At 50.6% G+C, this 27315-nt stretch overlaps 1 protein-coding gene across 7 annotated transcripts in view; it reads right to left on the reverse strand.

Annotated features, from left to right (window-relative positions):
* Window positions 1–26111, reverse strand: part of NOD2 (nucleotide binding oligomerization domain containing 2) — a 34066-nt gene extending 7955 nt beyond the window's left edge. The window contains exons 1-10 of one of the 7 annotated variants that reach the window (XM_081511338.1): window positions 26074–26111; window positions 19133–19281; window positions 16669–16774; window positions 14275–14370; window positions 11954–13769; window positions 6627–6710; window positions 6334–6417; window positions 3426–3509; window positions 1377–1460; window positions 233–316 (exon numbers count right to left, since the gene is read on the reverse strand). In XM_081511338.1, coding sequence (XP_081367464.1) covers window positions 233–316; window positions 1377–1460; window positions 3426–3509; window positions 6334–6417; window positions 6627–6710; window positions 11954–13749 — 2216 coding nt within the window. In that variant the 5' untranslated portion in view covers window positions 13750–13769; window positions 14275–14370; window positions 16669–16774; window positions 19133–19281; window positions 26074–26111. Of the gene's footprint in view, window positions 1–232; window positions 317–1376; window positions 1461–3425; window positions 3510–6333; window positions 6418–6626; window positions 6711–11953; window positions 13770–14274; window positions 14371–16668; window positions 16775–19132; window positions 19904–20769; window positions 21008–25876 lie in introns of all 7 variants that reach the window. The other 6 variants (XM_081511332.1, XM_081511331.1, XM_081511333.1 and 3 more) reach the window with 6 other exon arrangements.
* Window positions 26112–27315: the final 1204 nt, after the last annotated feature.

Genomic DNA, 27315 nt, shown 5'->3' on the forward strand with positions numbered 1-27315 from the left:
TGGAGGAAGCACACAAACCAACAAACCAATCATATTGGTTTGAAAAATTCAATGAAAAGAATTAGCCAGGCTCTATAAGCCTCGTGCCACTTAGGACAAAGACAAACACAATCACCCAATCACTCAGTCACCCATCTTTGTCTTACACACACATCAGCTTCCACAGATGAGGCCAGAGAATGAAAAAAAGCTAATATCTGCCTCCCTAGAGAGATGAATCCCCTCAACTCACCAGAGTTCTTCCAGGGCCATATTCTTTTCCAACATCAATGCTAAGGCTTGAGCACCCGCGCTGCCAATGTTGTTCCCCACCAGGCTGGATGTAGTCAAAAAACAAAAATATGTCAGAGCAGTGATAGACTTCAAAGATAATTCAAGAAGGGCAAAATGCCTGGCACACACTGCCACAAGTCCTGGTCTGCTCCAGTTCAGACTAATCGATTACAGTGCTCTTTTTCATTAAGTTCAGAAGCAGCTTTAGAATCCTTCCCAACGTGGTTTACTGAGCAGCTCCCCTTAACAGACTGGAGTTGACTCTTGAGATAAAGTGTAGCTGATCCAGGGCTTCCCTGGTGGTTCAGTGGTAAAGAATCCACCAGCCAATGCAGGAGACACGGGTTCAATGCCTGGTCTAGGAAAATCCCATATGCCCTTGTGCCACTATTGAGGCTGTGCTCTAGAGCCTGGGAGCCGCAACCACTGAGTCCACGTGCTGCAACTACTGAAGCCCGTGTGCCCTAGAGCCCGTGCTCCACAGCAAGAGAAGCCACCATAATAAGCCCACATACTGCAACTAGAGAGTAGCCCCTGCCCTTTACAACTAGAGAAAAGCAACAAAGCAACAAAGATCCAGCACAGCTTAAGTAAAAAAAAAAAGTGATTTTTAAAAAGTGTATCTGATCCAGGGATTCCCCAGTGGCTCAGTGGGTAAAGAATCCGCTTGCAATGCAGGAGACACAGGAGATGTGGGAGACCCAGGTTCAATCCCTGGGTTGGGAAGATTCCCTGGAGGAGGAAATGGCAACCCACTCCAGTATTCTTGCCTGGAGAATCCCATGGTCAGAGGAGCCTGGCAGACTACAGACCATGGGATCACAAAGAGTCGGACATGACTGGGCAACTAAACTATCTGATTCAGCCCAAGATCTTCTGAGTACAGACAGGGAATCAAGACCTCGGAGAGGAAAAGGGACCCAAAGTCACCCAGAAAGACTCATCAGGTGTCCTGACTTCAACTTTAGTGCTCTTTCTTTCTCATCCCATTGTCTTAACACAGCAGGTGAAAATGAAGTTCACAGACCTTCAAAACTGGCCCAAGCTCCTCCCTCCTCACACTGGCTTCCCTCATCAACTGCAGGACAAACTCTGAGGCTTACCTGAGCCACTTCAAGCTCTGGTGATCACCCAAGGCTGCAGCCAAGGCCTGGGCCCCTTCGTCACCCACCTGGTTGCCCCAGAACCTGAAAGGTTCAACAGAGTCAACAGAGAGTGTCAGTGAGAACCTGCTTTGTGTTCGAGACACGTGTCCCTCCTCTCTGCAGTCCCAGGCAAAGGGCAGGACTCCCCAGTCCCAGAAAGGTCTCAGGGGGACTCAGATCCTAGCAAAGTGAGCCTGCCTGTATCTTTTTGGAGGTATGGCCAAACTTCAATTAGACTTTTTAGTTCCTTTAAATTAGACTTTCAAAATAGTTAAAGGCCCACGCAGTGCATATTCTCAGGGATGGGGAACTCATTCTCAATGCCAGTTCACAGTTGTGACATTTTGCCTGACATTGGGCCAGACCTGTGTCTGCTCACTGCCACCCACGAGTCCCTAGCTACCTCTAGGACCACCCAGAACAAGGCAAACTCTTCTTCCACACACCAGTTCTTCATCTCTTGCTCCTTTGTCACATTCCCAGTTCCTTCACAGCCTCCAGCTCCTTCACCTTCTGGCTCCTCCTCCTCAGACCCTCCCTAATTGGGAAACACCCCCTTCAAAGACAGAGCCCACCTCATACTTTGGCACCCGGCCATTTCCCATGTGGGAAGTTAGGATGGACCCGGAGGTGCCCACGTGGGCAGAGAGGGCTGGGATGCTCACTGCACTTTCACTCATTAGGTGAACATTTACTGAGCTCTGGCCCGGTGCCAGCACTGCTCTGCACTCCAGGGTGTGACACTGTAATGGCAAAAACCCTGCCCACAACCTAAAGTGTGCATGAAACCAACTAAACACATCACGACATCAAACCACTGGAACACTAAGCAGCTATTCTTTTTAAAAGTGAGGTCATGTGATATGAACAAAACACCTGTAATAATACAGTGTTGAGGAAATAAAAAAGCAAGTTACATAACAGTTTGTATCATGTGATAATGCTTGGGGGTTTTAGCACAAGACCAAGCCCAGACAGGTACCTTCATAAATAGGTGTTGAAAGCTAAACACCTTAGATGTGATCTCAAGAAGGAAGGAGCTCACTGGGGCTGAGGCCACCCTCTCCTAGACTCGGTGATGCTACTAATGCGTTTTGGACACGGTCTTCTCTCTCCAGCAACACAGTCCCACTCGGGGCTCAAACAGAGGTGGTGGGCAACTTGCCTGCTTGTAAAACGGGTTGGAACACCCAGGCCCTAAAGTCATTCTTCCTACAGTCTTGGGTTCTAAAATCCCCATTTTTTGTTTGTTCGTTTGCTTGTTTGTTTTGTTTTGTTTTCAAATAGACCCTAGTTTACACCAGGGCAAGACAGGACGGGAAAGAGGCTCCATGGGACTGGACAGGTACAACCCTGTCTGCCCAGCAAACAGAGAAAGCCCCACTTGGGGGCCCCTAAGATCTGCGGACTGCCCTTCCCACCGGTGTCTGACTCCTCTCCCCTGCTTGGCATGACCCCACAGGAAGCCAGGTCTCTGTAGGACCTGGTGCAGCCTCCTCCCATCCAAGGTCCAGGGTCCAAACTTCCACACTTCCTTCTCTTTCCTTGGTTCTCAGCCCAGTCTGCACATCATCTGGGGAGCTTTTTTACATTACTGATTCCAGACCGTGAGTCTAGATAATTCATGTAATTAGCCTGGGGCAGATAGTGGGCTTCCTCAGGAGCTCCCAAGTGGTTCCCGCGTATAGACCAAGGTGAGAGACACAGCTCCAGCGCCCTGGAGGGCCAGAGGGCTTCCTGCCACTGCTCGTGGGCTCTGCCCTCCCCCAACTCTGACATCCTGAACTTCCTGTTTATTGAGCAAAAGTCAAGGCAGAGGCAACAAGGGCCACCCACGCTCTCCCTCCCCACTGCAGCCTGGGCGGGGTGGGGGTGGGTGGGGGGGTGGGGGGGTGGAGGAGGTTGTCTCGGAGATCTTGGGGCTGAAGAGTTGGTTTCACCGGCTCCTAAATCCTCACAAGCCCCCAACCCCTGCGTGCTGCCCCTCTGCCCCAGAATCCCACCTACCCCAAAAACTGCAAAGAGTTGTTATTTCTGAGCCCCTGGGCGAGCACCTCGGCTCCCGCGGCTGTGATGTGGTTGTTTCCCAGCCTGGAAGGGAAGACAGAGGAGAGATTGAGACAGACAGCAGGACAGGAGGACCCTTACTGCCCCCCCAGACGCGGGTCTGGGGAGGGGCGTGCACAGGGAGTGTAGCCCAGACGGAGAAACAGGGAAGAAAGGGTGGGGGACCTCTCTGAAGGGCGCAGGAACCAGTCCTCCAGCTCCAGCTGGAGATGCTCAGGGGCTCACTGAATGCTCCTGCGACTTCATTTTCCACCAGCAAAGGGAGAGGCATGGAAGGGCTTGTTTTGCAAAGCACTGTGACAGGTAGGAGCAAGAACCACAACAGTCCAGGAAGGCAGCTTCCCCAGGGAGGGAGAGAGACTCACTCTTCCACCCTCTCCTCTGACTGCGGGCAGGCGCTAGATCCTGTTTTCCTCCCACAGCCTGCCCCATCCACGGTGGCTGCAGGTGGCATCTACCTGTTTTGAAAGTGCCTGGGGCAGGGGCTCAGGTGGCTGAAAGAAAGAAAGGGATCCTGCTAAGCCTTCGGGGCAGGGGTGGAGGAGGGGATTTCAGCAAAATTCGGGCACCTCAGAGAGTTTCAGGGAGGTCCCCAGAACCCTCACCCACAGCTCCAGGCTTCCTGGAATAATACCGCCGGGTTTCATCTTTCAAAGAAGTTTCGCTCACTTTAAGCTGACAGATCTCTGACCTTCCTGGGTAACCAAGGGCCCCAGTTGCTATGCTGGCAAGTCCAGTGCCCCCTCTGCCCCAAGGCCTGCTTCCCACGGGTTGCTCCCAGCCAAGGACTGGGAGACCTGAGCTCCCTCTGTCGGGCACACTGGCTGGAGGACTCCCCAGCAGCCTCTGTCTTCTCTCCAAACTGCACTAGGGTCTAAGATGCTTCCCCCTGACAACACTTCCTTCCCTCTCTCCCTCCCTCAGGGTCAGACCCGAGGCTCTCCCAGCCTCCTCCTCCAGCTCCCTTCCCCAATTTCCCCCCCAATAGGCATTTCCCCCAGCAGATTTGTTGTGTATCTAATCCCTCCTTGGAGGACTGGACAAACAGGATCAACATGCTGAGAACTTATATGATTTATCCACCATCTCTCAGGCACTAAGCTCACTATGGAAAGAACCTGGGATACTGTGCCAGCTTTCTATGTATATTAACTTACTTAATCATCACAGGGCTTCCCTGGTAGCCCAGCTGGTAAAGAATTTGCCTGCAACGCAGGAGACTCCGGTTCGATTCCTGGGTTGGGAAGATCCACTGGAGAAAGGAAAGGCTACCCACTCCAGTATTCTGGCCTGGAGAATTCCATGGACTACAGTCCATGGGGTCGGAAAGAGTTGGACATGACTGAGTGACTTTCAGTTTCTAATCATCACAACTACCCATGAGCTATGAGCTATAATTATTTTCTCCATTTTATAGAAGAGAAAACAGAGGTCACTGTGTGTTAATGAGGATTTAAATCTCACAGATGCTGGATCCAAACCTTGGTCAGTCTGGCTCCAGAGCCCGGTGCTCTCAACTGAGATTCTGTATTAACCCAAAACACAGATCTCTTAAGTTCCAGGAGCAGCAGCTTTTGCTACCCTACAGCCCTCCCCGGAGGTTGCACCAGCCCAGCTCTGGCCACAGCCAATCTCGGCTTCCTGAGCTGAGGGTAGCAGGTGGTGGAGGCAGAAGAGTCCTCAGTACAGAATGGCACCTCTGGTGTTAGCCTCAGCAGCCCGGCCCGAGACTGAGTCAACCATTTTAAAATGTGCCATTTTAAAATGGCAGCTCATCCCCAAATGCATGAAGCAGTTCTTCACTTTGAAGTTGCAACTCCAATACTTTGGCCACTTGATGTTAAGAGCTGACTCACTGGAAAAGACCCTGATGCTGGGAAAGATTGAGGGCAGGAGGAGAAGTGGGTGACAGAGGATGAGATGGTTGGATGACATCACAGACTCAATGGACATGAGTTTGAGCAAACTCCGAGAGATAGTGAAGGACAGAGAAGCCTGGCGTGCTGCAGTCCATGGGGTCACAAAGAGTCAGACACAGCTTAGCGAATGAACAACAATAACCCTGCTTCATAAACCCAGGAGGCAAGAACATCTCAGAAAGAAAAAGAAGCTGGGCCAACACATGGACCAGCTAGGGGGGATGACGCAACAGTGTCAGATGAGAAAGAGATTCCAGTTGAGGCCGAGAGGGTGGGGAGCAGCAGAAACTTGGACTTTATAGACTAGAAAGTGAAAGTGTTAGTTGCTCAGTCCTGTCCAACTCTTTGTGGTCCCACAGACTGTAGCACCAGACTCCTCTGTCCACGGAATTTTCTAGGCAAGAATTCTGGAGTGGATAGCCATTTCCTACTCCAGGAGATCTTTCCAACACAGGGACTGGAGCCATGTCTCCTGCAGTGCAGGCATATTCTTTACTGTGTGAGCCACCAAGGAAGCCCAGCACTGGACCCACCAATAAAAGGACTTTCTGAGAACTTTTTGGCAACTGGCTGCCTCTATGGTAGCAAGTGACCGCTGCATTTCTTCCCCCACCCAGAACGTGCTCAATGTACATCAGGGAACATGGTCACCCCCAAGAACCAGTGACACTGAGACACGGGGAAGAAAAAAGGTCCTGGAAACCCTCTTCAGTCCTGGGGGCTAAAGGTCAAAGGGCAGGAAGCCTCAGAACCACTGGTCCAGAGTTTGCTGGGGAGGTCACAACATCAGTGAAGCCCTGTTCAGAATGAGACACTGCCCTTGTTTTCAGCGAGGTTGAGGTCATATGCCCATTATGGGGTGAGACCAGACCAAACTGACTCAGCTATGGGGACGAAAGTCTCCAGGAGTAGGGAAGCCCCAGGCTCACCTCAAAGCCAAGAAGTTCTGCTTGCACGCAAGAAGCCTGGCCATGGAGTGTGCACAGCCATCGGTCAATTTGTTGCTGAACAGACTAGAAAGTTCCGAGAGAGAAAAGACAAGGAGATAAAGCATAGTGGACAGTGACACTCCAACCCCGGGTCGCTGGCTCCCTCGGGAGGCCCCTGTGCCCTCTGGCCACGCAAACATCCCAGCCTGTCACTCGCTCACAACTGCTGCCCAGGTAACACGGCTTGGGCTGAGTCTGGGGACACGGGGTGCAACGTCCACAGCCTGACTTACGCTAACTTCTGCAGCTGCTCACAGCGAAGAGCATGTTCAACCAGCTTGCAGATGCCTCGGTCTGAGATGTTGTTATCTCGCAAGCTAAACAAAGACAGAATAAAGAAATCTTAACACAGAGCCAATGAGAGAGGGAAAAAAATGAACAAAACCCCCAAAGAGACTTTTGCTTAACCCTGAAGTGCCAGCCTCTGAGCTTCTGGGAAATGCCGCAAGGAGAGAGCACCCCAGAAAAGTGGACACTCCCCCGTGTCTGGCCAGGGTGCTAGTGTCATGCACTCGGTGGGGTGGAGGGCTTTGGAAGTGGGGACCCAGAGTCTCTACTAATGAATACCGGAATCCTTAGGAAGGCACTACCTAATTGCAGGCGCTGTTTCCAGCTCTGTAAAAGAGAAAGGAGCCTCGTGAAAGTTCCAAGGTGAGAAGGAGCATGGGGAAGGCACAGGGAACTAGACAGGCCACCGCTGGGGGTCATGGTGGTTACCACCATCCAGGAGACCAGATGGAAGATCGGACAAGAGCAGCTAAAACTTTGGAAACGAGCACGCACCCTATGTCAATACTCCTGCAAGCCAGCCTCTGCCTGGCAAGTCCCTTCCAAAATTTCTCTTTGGGAACGGTGTTCCCCAAAGCTCACCTAATCACAAGATCAATCATATAGTGCTCCTAAAATAGACTCTCTGGCCCCTTCCCCAGAGCTGGTGAGTCTGCAAGTGTGGGGCAGGGCTCAGGGACCTGTGTATTTTATTCACTGTGCCCATGATTCTGCATCTTTTGGTCAGCTTGGGGCCTGACTTAAAGGTTAACACCTCAGACTCTCTGGAGTCCCTCAAAGAAAGTTCTGATCCTGGACAGTCACTTGACTATCTATTTGCTGGTGTCTTCACCTGTGAAAAAGGAAGGTAAAGCAAGCCTCACTGGGCTCTGGTGGGGGTTTAAAGAGACAGTGCACATAAAGCCCTGTGATCACCTGGCACGTGGTAAAAGCTACTTGTAATCTGATCACTCATACATAGGGAGCACTTCCCAATAGTACTGATGTTTAATCCTCTTTAATCTGATGAAGTAGGTACTATCATGATGCTCATGAGAGAGAAGAAAACTTGCTGAGGCCCAGCAAGCAACATGACTTCACCAAGGTTGCACAGGGTCTAGAAGATTGGAGCCTAGGTGTTCCAGCTCCATGCGTGTGTGTGTGTGTGTGTGTGTGTGTGTGTGTGTGTGTGTGTTCAGTCGCTCTGGCTCCACAGTCTCCTGTAAACCACAACATCATACGGCCTCTCCCTTATGGCCTGCTCGGGGCTCTAAGGTCAGATTCATGCATGGGTGGGTCATGAGATCAACTCTGAAGGTCTGGAGCAGCCTTCTTAAACTGGCAACAGAACAGGAAGGAAAAAGAGAGCAACGTGTACCAGGGTTAGTAAGAGAAAGTCATTTTGTGAAATTTCAGTTTGACACATCTGGGTGCTTGCTTACACTCTCCCTCACCGTGGGGTCATGGTCCAAAAACTTTGAAAGCCAGGGCCCTAGAGTCAGAACCAGGGTCTCAAGAAATCTTCACACGCGGGGCATCTTGTGTGTGGGGCTTCTTGGAGCCTGAGGGTGTCGGTTGGCATGGAAACAACTTGGAGAGGGAGAGACACAGTTTGGCACCGTGGGAGAGAAACCTCCCTCTCTCTCCCTTTCTCTCTCTTCCCTGCTTCCTTCCCTCCTGTCTCTGTCTCTTTCCCCCTCTCTGCCCCCCTCCCTCAGTCCCTCTCTGTCTCTGTCTGTCTGTCCCTCAACACACAGGAAATGCCCACTCAGCAGGCTCACAGGCGCTGCCCGCCCCTCCCCCGTAGCAATGGCGGTTTCAGTACTTGAGCGTGAGCGGGGCACAGCGAGGTGGAACTTGGTCAGGGACTTTCACTGTTAATGGAAATTCAAGCTGGTTCCCACAGGCCAGCAGTCTTCACAGTGTGGCCTCTGAGCCTCTTGTAGCAGAATCACTCTGTGAAAAACTTAAATGCCAGGGCCCCCACCTCAGACCTACAGAGTGGGAATTCTGGGAACAGGCTCAAGAACCTGCATTGCCCCAGGGCCCCTTTGCGCACTCTGGTCTGAGCACTAGAACCAGCCCATCCTCATCTTTCTCTGAAAATAGAGGCAGGTCCCCAGTCTCCACCCAACCCTTCCAGGCCATGTGGGAGTCACGTTTCCCAGCCAAGGAGAAGGGGTCCATTCATTCTCGGGATCCATCTACTGAGGATCATCCAGACCAGGGGTTCTTGACCTCTTGCGGTTCAAGGAGCCCTTCGAGAACTATGGGTCCACTATCCATAAAAATGCTCGTTCATATTTCTATCAAGAAAACAGCTCCCACAGACAGGTCTCAAAATTCCTGAGTGAAAAGAAAAGTACTATGATTCCTCCTTCGTGGGGAACTAGAGAACTGTGCTGCCATGTTCTGTCTACCCAGCCAGACCCACCCTCCCCTTCTCCACCTGGCTGTCAGTCCTGGGGGCTGATTCCTACAGACACCCTGACTGGGGGCTCCCTGTGGGTTAAAGCAAGAGTGAGGAGGAGAGGGAGGGCCAGCGTTTACCTCCAGCCCTCGCCCTTCCAGGCTGCTGCCGCCTCCATCCTTCCAGGCAGCCCTCTCCATGCCCGCCTCTCAGCCTCTCAGCTAATAACCACCCGCCCACCCCCACCCCTTCAGGCCTTGTTGTTTGCTCAGTCGCTCAGTCGTGTCCGACTCTTTGCAACCCCATGGACTGCAGCACGCCAGGTCTCCCTGTCCATCACCAACTCCCAGACCTTGCTCAAACTCATGTCCATCAAGTCGGTGATGCCATCCAACCATCTCATCCTCTGTCATCCCCTTCTCCTCCTGCCCTCAATCTTTCCCAGCATCAGGGTCTTTTCTAATGAGTCGGCTCTTCGCATTCAGGCCTAAGGAGTCTAACAGCCCTGTCCCTACCTCACCCCCAGCCCCAGGAGCCTGCATCATCCCTCTCTGCTCTTCCTAACTCCTGCCCAGGCTTTTGTAAGCTTCCCTTTATTAAACTCTCCTCAAATCACCCAACAGCTTCCTCTCTATATATTCATATTTATCACATATATTAACTCTGTATCATATACATATTAGGGGCTTCCCAGGTGGCGATAGTGATAAAAAAAAAAAAAAAAAAAACCTGCTTGTCCAATGCAGGAGACTTAAGAGACGCGACTTCAATCCCCGGGTTGGGAAGATACCCTGAAGGAGGGCATGACAACTCATTTCAGTATTCTTGCCTGGAGAATCCCATGGACAGAGGAGCCTGGTGGGCTACAGAGAGCCAAAAAGAGTCAGACACAGCTGAACCAACTGAGGACAGCACCACACATATACATATCAACTCTCTGTGATATGTTATATGCTACATTATTATTATATTTAGAAATCTATGTCCTGATAACAAAAGCCACCACACAGTTTCTAATAGATATCCATGTACTTGCTCCACAGAGAAAAAAGTCTCCCTGCTTTGGTACAGGGAAAGGTATGTCACCCTAATATAGTCAAGGAGAGGTTTGTTCCTTGCTCAGGGTAAATATAAGGTCCCCGAGAGTAGACATAAAGCCCTGGAGAGGCTGCGAGTTGATTTTAAGTTTAAGCTACAACTTCTGCTTTTTCAGAGGTTTAAAACAGGGAGCAGAAATCCCCTTTCAAGGCGGGAAGGGAAGTTGGGAGCCTGCAGCATGCTGGCCACCTGACCTGGGCACCTCTCTGCCCTCATCTGGCCCGTGGGTGGAGAGAGGCCCACGGGTGCAGGGCACAGATGTTCCTAAGCAGGAAAGCTCACAACTTCAGATGGGGGCTAAGAGCAGTAGGGCCAGGTTAAAATCTCTCCACTACATAAAGAATTAAAAAGCAAGTGAAACTCTGTGGCCACTGTCTATCTCTTGGGTCTCCAAATTTCCATCTCTTGGGATTTGGAAGACTCTCAAGGGAGTATGGGATTAACAGGTGTGCTGTGCTTAGTCGCTCAGTCGTGCCCAACTCTTTGCAACTCCATGGACCGTAGCCCACCAGGCTCCTCTGTCCATGGGATTCTCCGGGCAGGAATACTAGAGTGGGTTGCCATGCCCTCCTCCAGGGGACCTTCCCAACCCAGGGATCGAACCTGGGTTTCCTGCATTCTAGGCGGATTCTTTACCATCTGAGCCACCAGGGAAGTACCCTACCAAATATAAAATAAACAATAAGGATTTACTGCATACCACAGAGAACTATATTCAATATCTCGTAACAAACTAGAATGGAAAAGAACAGGAAAATATGTAGACATATACATATGTGTGTGTATGTAAGTAATTACTTTGCTGTATACCTAAAACAAATACAATACTATAAATCAACTATACTTCAATTAAGAATAAATTAATAAATAAATTTTTAAAAATCAAAATGAAATCTCTCATGGGGTGTAGTCACCTCTGATTTGAAGGTAGTTCCTAATACAGACACATATTACACCAATCTTTGCCTGTGACTTCAAGGCTGCCACGGTGCCTCTGAAGCCCATCCAAACACAGGTTGCTTGTAGGGAGCTGAGACTGGTAACAAGAAAGCTGTCAACTGTGAATCCCAGTTCTGCCATTTCCTGTGTCTTGGACAAGTTACCTTGCTTCTCAGAGCCTCAAATCAAGGATGCCGGGGATAATAAGGGCTTCCCAGGTGGCATCAGTGCCAATGCAGGAGACATAAGATGTGGGTTCAACCCCTGGGTCGCGAAGATCCCCTGGAGGAGGGCATGGCAACCCACTCCAGTATTCTTGCCTGGAGAATCCCATGGACAGGGGAGTCTGGCAGGCTACAGTTCATGGGGTCATAGAATCAGATACAACTGAAGCAACTAAGGACGCACAGCATGGGGATAATAACATTCCTTCTTAGAGCCCAGGGTGGTTGTAGGGGTTAAAGGAGATAATTCTGGAACTTCCCTGGCAGTCCTGTGGTTAAGACCCCATGCGTTTTATGCAGGGGATGTGGGTTTGATCCCTGATCAGGGAACTAAGATCCCACATGCCTCACAGAGTAAAAAAAATATTTAAAAATAAATTAAAGGAGGTAATTCTGGGGAAACTGTAATACAGTGCCTGGCACACGGGCCATTCCATGAATTTTGACTATCGTGATCATAAGTTGAATCTAAGGTGCAGAGTGGGGAGGGGTCTCGGCTGGGTCTTTGCACAAAAGGGGCTGGGCCTGGACTCCTGGCTCCCAGCATAAGGGGGCTCCCCTACCTACACCAGGATGGGAGCATTCCCACAGAGCCCAGCCAGCATCACCCAGCATCACTCACTAAAGAGCTTTGCAGACGCCCAGGCAAGGCAGCAGCTGCTCCACGCCGATGTCACCCACAGAGTTGTGGTCCAGCTGCAGGGCCACAGGCCACCGGAGGTGGCGCAGCACAAAGGCCAGGGCAGCACACTCAGCTGGGCCCACACGGCAGAAGGTCAGTTTGAGGTGCCCGACGTTCAGCCTGTGCACGGCTTCCCGCGCCAGCCGCTCCTCCTGCATCTCATACAGGCTCCGGATGAGCCAGAGGAAGCCGGGCAGGGCATGCATGCTCTTGGCCTCACCCGGCACGGCGGGTGGGATGGAGCGGAAGTGCTCGTGGAGGCTGCAGGTCAGACACCGCCGGACACAGTCCCGGCGCCGGAGCAGGGCCGTCTCAGATGCTTGGCATTCAGCCAACAGGTTCCGGTGCTCCTGGGACAACAGGCCCGCCAGAAAGGCCCCTGTGATCTGGAGGTTGTGCGGCTCGGCCCCCTGCAGCAAAGTGGCCACGCTGCCCTCTTTGCATCGGGAGCCCCGGAGGAACAATTTGGGCAGCACCCTGGCCAGTGGCAAGCTTCCAGGCCTGTGACCTTGGAAGAGATGTCTGAGCGAGGATGGCGGGGTGTCGGCACTGAGGGCGAGGTAGAATGCAGCGAAAAAGCACTGGAAAGTGATATGCAGGAATTCCAGGGGGGCCGTACTCCCGGGTACAACCCTCTTGGCGCGCACCAGGAAGCCAAGAGCAAGGTCCTCCCCGTCGATGTGTACCACCTGCAGCTGTTTGGCTGAGAACACATAGCAGCACGTGCCCAGGCCCCAGAGAGCCAGGCGGCCGAGGTGTAGGAGCATGGGGAGCCTGCCCTGAATCAGGCTGGGTCCCAGGCCATGGGCGGCTAAGGGCGGGGGGGAGGCATGCAGCAGAAAGTGCCGCAGGATCAGCAGGTACATATCCGTGGTGGTCTTTGGGGACCCCCGGCCCTGCAGCAACAGCTCCTCGTGGCACTTGGACACCATCCAGGAGAAGACAGGCAGGTGGCACAGACCATGCAGGGCTGAGGTGGCTCTGAGCAGGCAGAGGAGGCGGTCGGCCACCCCAGGCTCACGATGCCGCTTCCTCAGGTACAGTTCGATGCCCTCTTCTGAGAAGCCCTTGAGGCTGAGTTCCGTGCACACGTGCTTTCGGAGGCTCGCCGATACCGCGCCTGGACGGCTGGTCAACACCTTGCGGGCATTCTTTAGCAAGTTGCCCTGCAGTAGGTTGAAGAGCAGACTCTGGACTGACGTGGGGGCGGTCGGACAGCAGTGACGCTCCCGATCCGTGAACCTGAACCTGAACTCGTCAAAGCCATCGAAGGTTAAGAGGATGCGCTCGGGGTGGTCAAGGAGGACCTGGAAGACGTCCTGGGGGCCAAGGTCAGGCCAACAGCAGTGTTCGAAGAGCAGCGTCCGCATGGACAGCGGTTTCGCCAGGCACTGCAGCTGCCGACAGCTGAACGGGAAGATGAAGAGAAATTCCTGGAAGGCCTGCCCTGAAGCCCAGAGCAGATGCAGCTGCTGCAAGAGCGTGCTTTTGCCGCTGCCCGCCTCGCCCACCACCAGCACAGTGTCTGCCTCTTTGTTGAAATGGTAGTGGGTGCTGAAGAGTTCCTCCAGGCCTAGGGTGGTAGGGCTCTGCTGCGAAGGTCCAGCCATGCCCCCCTCCATCTGGATTTCCAGAACATTCTCTGTATACACTTCTTCCAGGCAAAGATTCTCTGCTCCATCGTAGGTGCTCAGGAAGCGAGACTGAGCTGATATAACGGTCCTCAGCTTGGACATGTACTTTTTACAGGCAGCATCTGGAAGACAGAAGAAGAAACAGAGGAGCTGGGACCATGGTGAGAATGGGACCTGATGAGGGGTGGGCTGCCTTGGGGAAATGGGATGTGATGCATGGGCAGTGCCCGTCATGGCTCTCCACTCACAAGCCATGGACTTTGAGGTTGGTCATGTAACCTTCCCGAGACTCAGTTTTCTCTTCTGCGGGACAGGAGGAGTGCTGGTCCCTACGTTTCGCAGGTAGGGACCCATGTAAAAACTCATGGATCACCGAAGATAATGCACATCAGTTCTTTGTTCAGTGTCCAACACGAAGTGCTCAAAAGACATCGCCTAGCACCATTATCATTACTGACATTGCAAAGAGCTGAAGAGAAGATCAGGAGCACCGGGCTGGGATCAGAATGCCTGTATTTTGATGTCTGTCCCACCATATTGGTTCGGTAGACTTAGACAAGTCCCCTCACCACTCAGCCTTGGCTGTTCTTTCGAAAGGGAAACAGAAGGCTTTGAAGTCAGATATACCTGAGTTTGAAATCTGGGTCTACCATCAACTTGGGCAAGTATCTCATCCTTTCTGGCTTTAGCATTCTTATCTTTAAAACTGGGAAAAATCCACACCTTGAAGGATTGTTTTAGGAAGAAAGGAGAAAAAGGAGATAACATACAGTTAACTCTCACAGAATGGTGTTTATTATCATTATGATTACTGGAAGCAGTAGGCACATCAGTGGCCCCTCTAAAGGCACCCACATTCTAATTCACAGCATGTGTGAATATGTTAACTTACTTGCAAAAGGGACTAGACACATGTGATCAAACTAAAGACCTTGTGATGGGAAGCTTATCCTAGTTTAGGTGAGTGGAGCCAGTGGTGGATGGTATCTGGGCCACTGGGGTGCCCAGATCAAGGACCTGGACAATATTCCCTAATCAAGATCTACTTCCCCATCCTCTTCATACAACCGTCTGCAACACAAGTTCTGTGTCTAGGATGTGTCCACAGGGGTGCTATTTTTCCTTTTGTTGTTGTTCAGTCGCTAAGTTATATCCGACTTTTGGGGACCCCATGCACTGCAACACGCCAGGCTTCCCTGTCCTTCACTATCTCCCAGAGTTTGCTCATAGTCATGTCCATTGAGTTGGTGATGCATTTCATCCTCTGCTGGCCTCTTCGCCTTTTGCCTTCATCATCCTCATATTATACCAACATGAACAAACCACTCCTAGGGTCAGGGGTTAGTTCTTTTTATAGGAAATTGAGAAGTGATGGTCCAGAGCCCCAGGTGGTAGAGCCTTAGAGTATCACCGCCTCGCTGCCCCCAACCAGGTACTGACCCATTTGTTCTCAACTCAAAGGCTAAAAGGGAGTTCTCACAGAGCGCTCTGAGCACATTGAAGCTGTATTTATGGTCATTCAAAAGACAGGCCCTGTGATTGTTGTTTCCTCTCCTGTTCCCAAAGCTGATGACTGTCTTTGCCCTTAATGCCACCTGGATAAACTAGGAGCGCTGAATGGAGGCTGTAAAATATATATATTTTCCTAATACTCTGATTTCGCATGCAGGATTTCCAGCTGCCAACGATCATATCAAAATTCTCCAGAGGAAAAATATTTCTCATTTTAAAAACAAACACTTGTCAATTGTCACCTTTGGAATCGTCACCTTTGGGAATCTTGCACCATGGCACAGTGTTAACCACGCGTGAACAGCCAGCTGAGGTTGATGATACCAATAGCAAACATTAATCAAGAGCTAAGCAGAGTACCATGCTCGGAGCTGTGCATCCCCTATCGTGTACTGATGTCCGCGTTCTGTTCTCAGGTGAGAGGGTGCAGACCCAGGTGCCAAGCACAGGCTTCCGGGCAGCCTTCCTTCACGGGGCGGAGCCCGAGGTGATAAATCCATCTGTCAGCACCATGCACAAGTCAGGGGGCCTTGATGGTAATGAGCTTTCCTGACAGTGATATGGGAATAAGACACACGAGGCTTGCATCCTCTCTTTATAACCAATGAGCTCTTCTCCCAAGAAAAGAGGAAGTATAGGTGCAGATGGTCTAAAACCAGATCCATCTTCCCCTACCTTGTCACTCAACCTCCCTGCCCCAGTTTCCATATCTGCTAAGTGGAGGAAAAAATACCTACTTCTCAGGGTTGTTGCCAAGGACAGACATCATAAATAAAGCACTTGGCAGGATGCCTGGGATGTTCGACCTGTGCTATCCAAGCCTCTCCCATTCCTGAGTTGGGTCGGTGACCATGTGAGATGAGAGATATCACCTTATCTAAACCTATTTGGCTCCTAAGTTTCTGATGATGAGTAGCTAAACTGCAGAGATCAAGAGATACCAGCCATCAAAAGTGTTTCTGCATCTTTCCAATACAAGTAACGAGAGAAGGGCCAGTAAGAAAGGCCAGTGTTAGCCCTCAAGACAAGGTTGCTCCAGTGATCACTCTGCAGGATAAAAAGAAATAAAAGCAAACCCTAATAGTACATACATTAATCTTCCCAACATCCCAATGAGACAGTGTTGTTGTTGTTATTGTTGTTTAATCACTAAGTCATGTCTAACTCTTTTGCAACCCCATAGATTGTAGCCCACCAGGCTCCTCTGTCCATGGGATCGCCCAGGCAAGAATACTAGAGTGGGTAGCCATTTCCTTTAGATCTTCCCATCCCAGGGATCGAACCTCCATCTCTTGCATTGGCAGGTGGATTCTTTACCACTGGGCCACCACGGATGCCCCAAAACAGTGGTGATGTTACCCTTAAAATGAGACGCTGAGTCTTAGGGAGGTTTGCACAGCCAGTAAGTGAGATTCTAGCTGAGAAGTCTCATGCTGATGTTTTTGCTCTTCACCATGAATCTGAAAGTCTTCCTTTCCCTTTCTGATAACTGAGAAAACACATAAATACCTTCAAAAGGCAGGGCCAATGGGACCGGTAATTCCTGAATACACTGTAGAAGAAAGGCAGCCAACCCATTCGCCTTCACTGTGGCGAGATCAAGGAGCCTTCTTGCCTGTGGGGAAAGCAAAAGTCATTATTTATCCAGAAAGGCAAATGGAGAGGTGTGAGAAGGTCTCTACCAACTATGGCAATGCCATGTGCCTCTGTCTTCCACCACAATGAAAGGCCGGAAAAACATCTGTACAATAAGACGCGTTTAAAGAAGTCAATGCAGGGTTAGGTGGTGAAGTGAACACTTGAACACACATCCAATCATAGATCTATAAACCTACAAGAATAGGAAAAAGAACTCTTGGAAGACGGAAATCACTTGAATGAGTGGTGATTTCTTCGAGTCTCTGTAATCCGCACAGGGACTACAGTGCAAGGTACAATGGTAGGTTTCAGGTGCACCAGTGATAGAGGACCAAACACAGCTGTTCTAAGACACTTGAACATAGATACTCTGAACACTTTAAAGCAGCCTTGAGCAGGCTTATTCCAGCCGTCTCAATCAGCTTTACCTAAACTCACTTGGACACCAAACACATACTTCAAAAGCAGACAAAAATAAACACCAGAAAGTCCCCTTGACATTTTGAGACCATACACATTCCTTCACTTAGAGCAATCTTATGGCTCCTCCATCATCTGAAACATTGCTCAAACATCATCAATGATTTTGCTCTTCAGAGCTGCTATCAATAAATTACACACAAAAGCTTTCCCAAAGAAGCAAAAATTGATGTGAAATAATTTTTCAAGCAAATGTTTAAAATTCAAATGAGAAAGCAGACAACATTGTAAATGAACTATACTCCAATAAAGCTTTTAAAATAACATTATTACATAATAAAAAATGAAACAAACCCACTCCATCCTAACACTGCAATGTATTCCAGTTCATTCATTCACTCAATAATTCATTATTTCATCAACAAATATTTCTTGAGTGCCTACTATGTACAAGGTTCTCAGCACAATAAGCTTTGAGACAGAAACTGGTACATAGTAGGCATCAAAATAGATTCATATGATTCTAATTAATTAATTAATCCAATTCTAATTAATTAATTCAATTAATTAGTCAAAGCCCTGGGTTTAGCACTGGCCCTCTCATTAACTACTGTGAGCTTTTTCTCACTTTTCTGAAACTCAATTTCCCAATCCATAAAGTGGGCTGTTAATGACTGTTCCATCTGCATCACTCTTTGGGGGAAAACAAAGAGCTTCAGAAATACCCCAAAGACATTTTTCTGTTCTTGTGGAATGGCATTTTCAGAGGCAGTTATCATAACGCCGAATGTTTATGATCTAATGCAATTTCATATAGAAGTCCTATGTGGGCATTTAAACTACATAAGTGCATAGTGTGTTGTATTAATTATTAGACACAGATTTAACTTAATAGACGTTTGTGATCTGTTGAGCTGTTAATTTAAAGCAGACAGCGCTAAAAGTGAACAAGTACAGAACATTACCAGTTATAGAACTGATAGTAGAAAACAGCAAGCTAATGAGTGTCTGGTGATGGTTTAGTTGCTAAGTCATGTCCAACTCCTGTGACCCCATGGACTGTAGCCCGCCAGGCTCCTCTGTCCATGGGATTTCCCAGGCAAGAATACTGGAGTAGGTTGCCATTTCCTTCTCCACAATGAGTGCTTACTATGTGCTAGGTACTATTCTAAGAGTTATGTAGCTCACCTCATTGAATTCTCCCAAGACCTTACTAATGTTTCCCAGATGAGGAATCTGAGACAGGAGAGATTAAGGAATGAGAGTTTCCACAGAGAAATCTGAAGTCACAGGCCTTGAGCCTGCATCATCCTGACTTCAGAATCCAAGATGCTTGCCACCACATAACAGCATCTCGCATCAGAAGTGGCATGATACCAAAAATCCACAGCAACTTTTACCTTCCCAGCTACCTTTATTTATTTATTTTTATTGATTAACTTTTGCCATATCATGCAACATGTGGGATCTTGGTTCTCTGACCAGGGATCAAATTGGTGCAGCCTGCAGTGGAAATGTGGAGTCTTAGCCGCTGAACGGCCAGGAGGACTGCTGGCTCCCAGGTGGCACAGCGGTAAAGAATCCGTACGTTAGTGCAGGAGACAAAGGAGACTTGGGTTCGATTCTTGGGTTGGGAAGATCCCCTGGAGAAGGAAATGGCAACCTGCTCCAGTATTCCTGCCTGAAAAATCCCACGGACAGAAAAGCCTGGTGGGCTACAGTCCATGGGGTCACAAAGAGTCTGGACAAAACTGAGCACACACACACACACACACACGCGTGCACACACACACGCACCTTTAAAGGAGGAGGACTATGACCCACATGTCTCCATAGGCCTGATTTCACGAACTAGTCTCAATAACTAAGCACACTTTTTCTCTGAATTCTGATGAGCCAAGAGGGAAGTGCTTACCCGCTGGGATGATGTGAAGATGGGTCGCCTGATTTCATCAGTTTCGTACTGGGTGATGAAACCCCGCTGCTGTGTCAGGTCCAGCACACCCTCCACGTGGCCATAAAGTCTCCTGACAATGGCTGGTCGGTGACTCTGCAGGTCACGGGCTGGGTGGGGTGAGTGGAGGTCCCAGGAGCTGGGAAGCTCGGGGGGCTGGCTGTTGGCCTGGGCCTCCCGCACAGCTGCAGTCAGTTGTTCACAGCCCCAAGCACCCTTATTCCAGATGGTGTCCAGGAGGCGCCTGGCCAAGTGGGAGATGGGCTGGCCCACGAGGCTGAGCCCCTCATAATCCTCCCAGGAGAGGACTTCCCGGGAAAGCAGCCGGTCCAGAATGCTCTCAAAGCACTCCAGAGACCCCGAGACCAGCAGTTCCACCAGTCGGCTTCTCTGTGACTGAAAAGCATCTTGTGCGCACATTTCACAATCTGGGAGGAGAATGAGGTCAGTGCAGGGCTTCTCAGAAAGCAGGCGGAGGGTAGTGGAGAGGGCAAGTCTGCCCCACCCTGAGGCCAAGCCAACCACAGCTGTACCCTCGGACACTACCAAGGCAAGCTCCCCATTGTACAGATGTACAAACTGAGGCCCAGAGAAGGCAAACTGGCTTGTGGTCTCACAGAGGGTCTGAAGCAGCCAGAAGTTAAATTAAGGCCCCTGGCTCCCACATCTATGCTTCATCCCTGGTTTAAGAAGTTTACGACTTCCCTGGTGGTTCAGTGGTTTAGAATCCGCCTGCCAATGCAAAGGACATGGTTTGAACCCTGGTGCGGGAAGATTCCAAATGCTGCAGGGCAACTAAGCCTGTGTGCCACAATTACTGAGCCCGCACCATAGAGCCCGCATGCTGCAACTACTGAAGACCATGTGCCCTAAATAAAGCCTGTGCTCTTTAACAAGAGAAGCCACTGCACTGAGAAGCCCATACAAAATAGCCCCCACTCACCACAACCAGAGAAACCCCATGGGCAGTAGTGAAGAATTTTTGGTGCTCTGCCAAAAATAAATAAAATTTTTTAAAAAAATTTTAAAAAGATTCAGTTAATATTAGGAGCAATGTCTCCCGAGGAATCAGGGAATCACTTCTCAACGAGAGGTCCCTTCTATGTTGGTTGGATTCACACCACCATATCTCTCTCTTCAATAATGGCTAATGTTTATTAATTAACCACATATGACGTGTCACACACCATTCTAAGTGCTTTTGATTAACCCTGCCAACCACTCTGAATTTAGTATTAGGATCAGCCCCACTTTACAGGTGAAGAAACTGAGTCACAGAGAAGCTTGGTGACTTGCACGAGGGTTGAAAGCCAGATGAGGTATAGCGAGGATCTGAACCCAAGCAGAGCAACTCTAGAAGGCATGCCTTTCATTCCCTTGTATTTGAGTTCCCTACAGAGGCCAGAGCCCAGGCCTGTGTACATAACCCACGGCGACCCTCAGGGGCAGACCCAGAACACTGCTGTAAAGATGCCAACCCAGGTGAAGTGAAACTCGTGGTACATTTCAAAGCCTGTGGATGCACTGACGCCAGTCTACTGCCCCCTCCCCAAATGCCCAGGCCCTCTCCTCCCCCCACACACAGTGTGTGCTGTCACCTCTGTCGATGTCTGACTCTGGGCTCAGCCTTCAGACTCTGAGTCCTGGGAATCCGTGGGGAGTGATCTCACAGAGCTCCAAGCTCTGGCAGGGTCCCCATGCAGCAGAGAAAATCTCTCAGCAGGTTCCCTTCTGTGATGGTCACTGAGTCCAGGGATGCGGGCTGGTGCAGTGCCCACAGAAAGTGAAAGTGAAAGGACGTAGGCATGGGAACCGAAGAGGAACTCCAGCGTCTGTCTACAAAACAGGGACATTCCAGGAGACTCAAGGGAGCAGACGCCAAGGGGCTTGGAAAGTCTGCCTCTTCCCTATTGGTTCTTAATGTGCCTAACTCCCTTCTTGGCCCAAGTGGAAGACTGGGTTTTACTCATCCTGGCATCTCCAAGCTTGGCATGGAGCTGGGCCATGGGGAAGTACAGTGGGAATGTTCATGAATCAAAAATCCACTGAGGGAAGGGGTGGGGCTGGAACATTCTGTACCCGTCCTCATATGCCAGCCAAAGGAAGGGAAAGGAGAGATTGCAGCTCAGAATCCTGCCAACATGTAGGCTGGAATTCCTGTGCTGGCCAGATGAGGAAACTGAGGCAGCCAGGTGGCCCACATGTCTGGCAGCTTCGGGGGCTGTGAATCCCCAATGCGGAGGCCACTGTAAACCAGAAAGGAACACAGTCGTCTCTGGCCAAGCAGGCCTCCTCCCAGTATCCCGTGCCAAGCAGAGGAGTCAAGAAGGTGGAAGTGGGGAGAAGGGAGAGGAGAGAACAGGATGGCATAGGATGAACTCTGGGCTTGACGCTGGAGTGGTTCTCGGCTATGAAAACACCAGCTCCATCATCATGCCTGCCCAGGTCCTCCGGAAACAGCCCAGAAATGGGGTCAGCACTTCACCTTGGACCCAATGCCTAGAAGATGTGTGTGCAGCCTGGAATTAAGGAAGCTGAAGAGTTCAGATGAGAAAGGACATTGCCTGCCGCTCTCAACCCGAGGAGGCCTAAGGAGGAACAGTGACTCTCTCCTCTGCATCGGGAGAATCTGGATCACTCAACCCACAACCCCCAACCCCCAAAGATCATTAGGCTTAGAGTGCATGCTCAGTCACTTCAGTCATGTTCCACTCTTTGCGACCCTATAGATTGTAGCCCTCCAGGCTCCTCAGTCCATGGCTTACAGTAGGCATGGCCAAGTCATCTGCAGGCGGGCCTTAAGTGGCACAGGACTGGCAGGTCTCGATTTGTCCACAGACTCCACGTCTTTCCTGGGGAAACCCCCTACAAGATGGGCAGAGGTCAGAGTTGGCCAAGCAGATGTGAAGAATTACGTAATTCTCAGCAGTTCTGGCACAAAGCTTTCGGCCTCCACCATGACCTGCACAGAGAGACCTCACCAAGCCTAATGATCTTTGACACACCCACAAATACTTTCACCCACAAGGGGACAAGCTACAGCTAGGCCGGCGCCCTCAGCAAGCACTCCAAGTCTGGATCAGCCGACAGATGCTTCAGGCATGTATGTCAGACTTGTGATGTCAGAGTACCCGGAGAAGGAGGCAGGCCCTAGCCAGAAGGTTTGGCAGTCTATCCTCCCACGAAGAGCTGGAAAGTCCCATCTCTGTCCTGGCCTTCTTCCAGAAACCTCAGAGCTGGGAGAAACTCCAAGGATCAATCTGGCCAGCACTCTGTGTCTAAGAAGGTATTGTCCTTTCTCATCCTAAACATCCAGGGCAAAAGACCTGGCCCGTTTCTGTCCTCACTAACCAGCACAGAAAGTTCCTCATCTTGTCTAACCAAAATCTTTCCTGCATCAGTTTAAATTGTGAACGATGGAAAACAGATGTCCACTCAACACCTATTTCATAAAAACTGTCCCTAAAATCCTACCTCTTGCCCCTTTATTCCCTGCCCAGACTTCCCTTCTTCAGACTAAATCAATCAGCCTCTCTCCGTTACCTTTTCTTCTCCACTTCAATTACTGCAACTTTGAGGTCATTACAGTCTTTTCTCGAGGAAGGTATGGTCTATGCAAAGAAAGAGGCACTTCCTTGCTGAAACAGAGGGGCAAGTGGAAGGGGCAACCTACACGGGGCCCCTGCTTATCCCCAAGCCGAGGGCAAGCCCTCCTCCCTTTCTGAGACACAGCCAGTCTGGCTCCTCTGCCCCAGAAATTCAATTTCTGAGCTGTCCAGCTCTCATCAGGGGCCATGCCTCCCCTGGGGCACTGGACCTATCGCCCCCTCACTTACTGCAGCATGCTCCATTCTTGCCCCCTTCACCAAGCTTCTCACCGGGAGAGCTGTTCTCAGCAGCACATAGACATAGTGTAATTTCTCCACCTAACCCCATTCCTCTGCCCCCTTCACAGCAGGACTCCTGAGCCTTCTTCTGTACTGCTATCCTCAAGTTCTCCCCTCCTGTCCCCTTTGGCCCCCAGCTGCTTTTGTCATGGTCACTGGTGACCTCCAGGTTGCCGGATTCTCAACCCTCACCTTGCTGGCTCTGTCAAAGGCATTCGTCATCATCACTCCCTCTCTTCTCCCTAAAGCATCTTCTGTGTTCCCTCCAGAACACCCCCACTCTCTGATTTTTCCTCCCACCTCACTGGCTGTTCTTTTGTCTCCTTGGGTAATTGCTAAGGCTGCGAGCCACAGAACTCCCTGGTGGGACCTCTTTTCTCTGAATGACTCTCTCCCTAAGTGAGCTTGTGGCTTTAAACACCAGCTATCTGGTGATGATGCTCTAAATTTTATTTCCAGCTCCAACCTCCCCACTAAGTTTTTCCAACTGCCTAATGGTATGTCCGATGGGCATCTCAAACTTTATAAGCACAGAACCAAACTCCAGATCTTCCCCCTAAACAGGTCCCATTTCAGTTTATGAAAAAGAAAAGAAAGTGTTAGTCACTCAGTCGTGTCCAACTGACTCTTTGTGACCCCATGGACTATAGCCTGCCAGGCTCCTCTGTCCATAGAATTCTCCAGGCAAGGATACTGGAGTGGGTAGCCATTTTCTTCTCCAGGGGATCTTCCTGACCCAGGGATCAAACCTCGGTCTCCCACATTGTTTCCAGGGAAACCCTATTTCAGTCTATGCTCAGCCCCCAACTCTCCCAGCCACCTTAGACTCCCCCTTTCTCTCAAATCCCAAATTCTATCACCCCCTACCTTCAAATATATTCCATATCTGAAAATTTGATATTTTTCACCACTTTTCTGCCATGGGTACAAGCCCCCCATGGTCTCTCCCCAGAATGACAACAGTGGTCTCCTCAGTGGTCTCGCTACCCTTCTGCCTTCACCACTCTACAGCCTCTCTCCTGCCCACAGCCAGATGAACCTGCCAATCCCTAAGTCAGAGCAGGTGATGCTCTGCACAAAGACCTCCAGTGGTTCCCAGTGCACTCAGAGAGAAAACCAAAGCCTTCAAGGTGGCCTTCAAGACCCCACCCTAAGTAAGGATCCCCACCTCCCCACTCCTTACCTCTCTGCACTCATTTCCTACTCATACTTCACTGGCTCCTCACCTACCCTGCTCCAGCTACACTGACCTTGTTCCTAGAACAAGCCAGACCTGCTTCCACCTCTCATACTTCTGCCCAAGGGCTTTTGCATATGCTCTTCCCTCTGTGGGCACACTGTCCTTTCCCCCAGTTATTCACATAGCTTCCTCCTCACCTCCTGTAAGGCTTTGCTCAGTTGTCACTCTCTGAAAGGCCCTCCTTGACTAAGCTGTATAAAACCACAATGCATGAGTGCTAAGTCGCGTCTGACTCTTTGCAACTCTATGGGCTGTAGCCTGCCAGCTCCTCTGTCCATGGGGTTCTCCAGACAAGAATACTGGGGTGGGTTGTCGTGCCCTCCTCCAGGGGATCTTCCTGGAGACCCAGCTCTTCTGCATTGGCAGGCGAGTTCTTTACCACTAGCGCCACCTGGCCCCATACCTCATCCCTCTTGCCTGCTTTCTTTCTCTCTATAGCACTTCTTACTACCTGACATGTCATATTTACTTATTGACTGCTGTCCAACTCCCTTCCAGAAAACGAACCCCATGAGGGCAGGGAATTTTATCTGATGTTTTCTTTGCTGTACCCCTAGTGTCTCATCCAGTGAAGTGATCAAGACTGTGTGAATGAATGAAGAAAAATGGATTTCCTCTGCATGGTTCTAGGAGGCAGAAGTGGAGCCAAGGGGTAGAATCTGCAAGCCACAGATTTTTGACTAAATGAAGCCTGAGCTGCAGGACACTGAACAGCTTTTCTTAAGAAATGAGCTCCTCAACACTGAGCATATGTAGTTGAGGCATCGTGCACTGGGTAGGAGGTTAGCAGGCTAGATGGGGTCCCTTCTGGCCTCAGATCTCAGAATGCTGATTGGTGAAGGGGATCTGAGTAACCAGTCAACTTAGGAGCAGAGTGATTAGGAGAGTGAAGCAACGGGAATGTCACTCTGGTCTTCACCAATGGGGTCATCTCCCCTCTATGGAACAAGGACCCTGTGCCCAGAGAACAGCCTGTGGGGAGATGGAGGCCACCACTGGGAGAAGCCCAAGAGCTTGAAACAGAGGGAGAGAAGCAAGAACAGACTTGGAGCCAAGGGTTCAGCTGGGGGAGCTCTCCTGGAGGAGATGGAGGAGGCGTTTGAGTTTGTTGCAAAGCAAGGAGGACCAGATGGCTGTTCCTCAACAGGAGGAGAAAAGGAGAGGATGAACAGCACAAAAGATGTGGCGCTGGCAGGCCCCGGTGTGGGTGGGTCTGGGCAGAGATAGGATTGGGGATGGGCAGGGCTCCCTACACCCACCAGTGGGGAGGTGGAGGCAGGAGATTCCCACGACAGTTACCAGGCCACAGGCAGGGTTAGAGAGCATCCGGACACTCTCATTTATACCCATCCACTCACAAGCAAGGTGAAATTGGGGAAACTGAGGGAGAGAGGAGGAGGCTGGACAGAAAGTAGGTCCCGTTCAGAAACCTGAAGCCTGGCCGGCCGGCGTCTCACAACTTCATGGTGGACGTTCTCCCTACACACAACCTCGACCCCCAAATCACACCTCTCTATAGAACTCAGAGGCTCCGGGAAGGAAGTTCTACCCACGCCGCTCCCCCTCTAGCCTCCTCACGTTCGTAGTCACAGTCCGCCAGGAGGCTCCTCAACCTCCAGACGGCCCCTTTCCTTCTAGACCCCGGGACTCCCGAAGGGGAAACCGAGGCAGCTTCCTCGCGAGCCTGGCGGACTGGACGGCAGTCAGGTGTCCCAATCCCAGGAACGGGACCCTCGGCGCCCGCTGTCCCTTGCGCTGGGCTCAGGAGCACTCACCCCTGGCAACCGGGTTCCTCAGTGCAGCTTGAGTCTCCACCCGCCTGCTCCGCACCGGCGAGACTAGGTCGCGCTGGCGTTCGGCCCCGCCCCCATTCAGGCCCCGCCCCACCCGGGAACGCCCCTCCCCGCCACGCCCCCGACTTGCCCCGCCCCCTCTGCCCGGCAGCCCCACAGCTCCCGGCCCCGCCCCCCACATCCTGGAAGTCCAGAGCCAGAGGGACCTCAGGCGGCCTGAGCACATAAGGCACACACATACACACGCAGAGATATACTATGAATTGAAAAGCTAGGTAAGCTGTTGGGGTCAGTATTACCTGCCTCCGCTTTGCGGGTCAGTAAGTCGATAGTCGTCTTGTTGTTTTTGTTCAGTCGCTCAGTGGCGTCCGACTCTGCCACCGCTTGGACTGCAGCACGCCAGGCTTCCCTGTCTTTCACCATCTTCCGGATCTTGCTCAAACTCATGTCCATCAAGTCGGTGATGCCATCCAACCATCTCATCCTCTGTCCTTCCCTTCTCCTCCCGCCTTGAATCTTTCCCAGCATCAGGGTCTTTTCCAATGAGTCGAGTCTTCGCATCAGGTAGCCAAAATACTGGAGTTTCAGCTTCAGCATCAGTCCTTGCAATGAATATTCAGGACTGATTTCCTTTAGGATGGACTTGTTGGATCTCCTTGCAGTCCAAGAGACTCTCAAGAGTCTTCTCCAACACCACAGTTCAAAAGCATCAATACTTCGGCTCAGACTTCTTTATGATCCAATTCTCACAACCATACATGACTACTGAAAAAACCATAGCTTTGACTACATGGAACTTTGTTGGCAAAGTAATGTCTTTGCTTTTTAATATGCTGTATAGGTTTCTCATAGCTTTTCTTCCAAGGAGCAAGTGTCTTTTAATTTAATGGCTACAGTCACTGCCCACAGTGATTTTGGAGCCCAAGAAATAAAATCTTTCTGTTTCCATTGTTTCCCCATCTATTTGCCGTGAAGCAATGGGACTGGATGCCATGATCTTAGCTTTATGAATGCTGAGTTTTAAGCTAGCTTTTTCACTCTCCTCTTTCACCTTCATCAAGAAGCTCTTTAGTTCCTCTTTGCTTCCTGCACTAAGGGTTGTGTCATCTGCCTATCTGAGGTTTAGTCATCTAAAGCCTTCCTATTGTGAAGTCCCAGGACAGAGTTCTCCCGAGTATGATGGTTACATGTTAGGTAACAGTGGACAGGGCATTTAAACTTCCT

The sequence above is a fragment of the Giraffa tippelskirchi genome, chromosome 7 (genome assembly GCF_054371585.1).
Source record: "Giraffa tippelskirchi isolate mGirTip1 chromosome 7, T2T-mGirTip1v1.2.pri, whole genome shotgun sequence".
Lineage (NCBI taxonomy): Eukaryota > Metazoa > Chordata > Mammalia > Artiodactyla > Giraffidae > Giraffa > Giraffa tippelskirchi.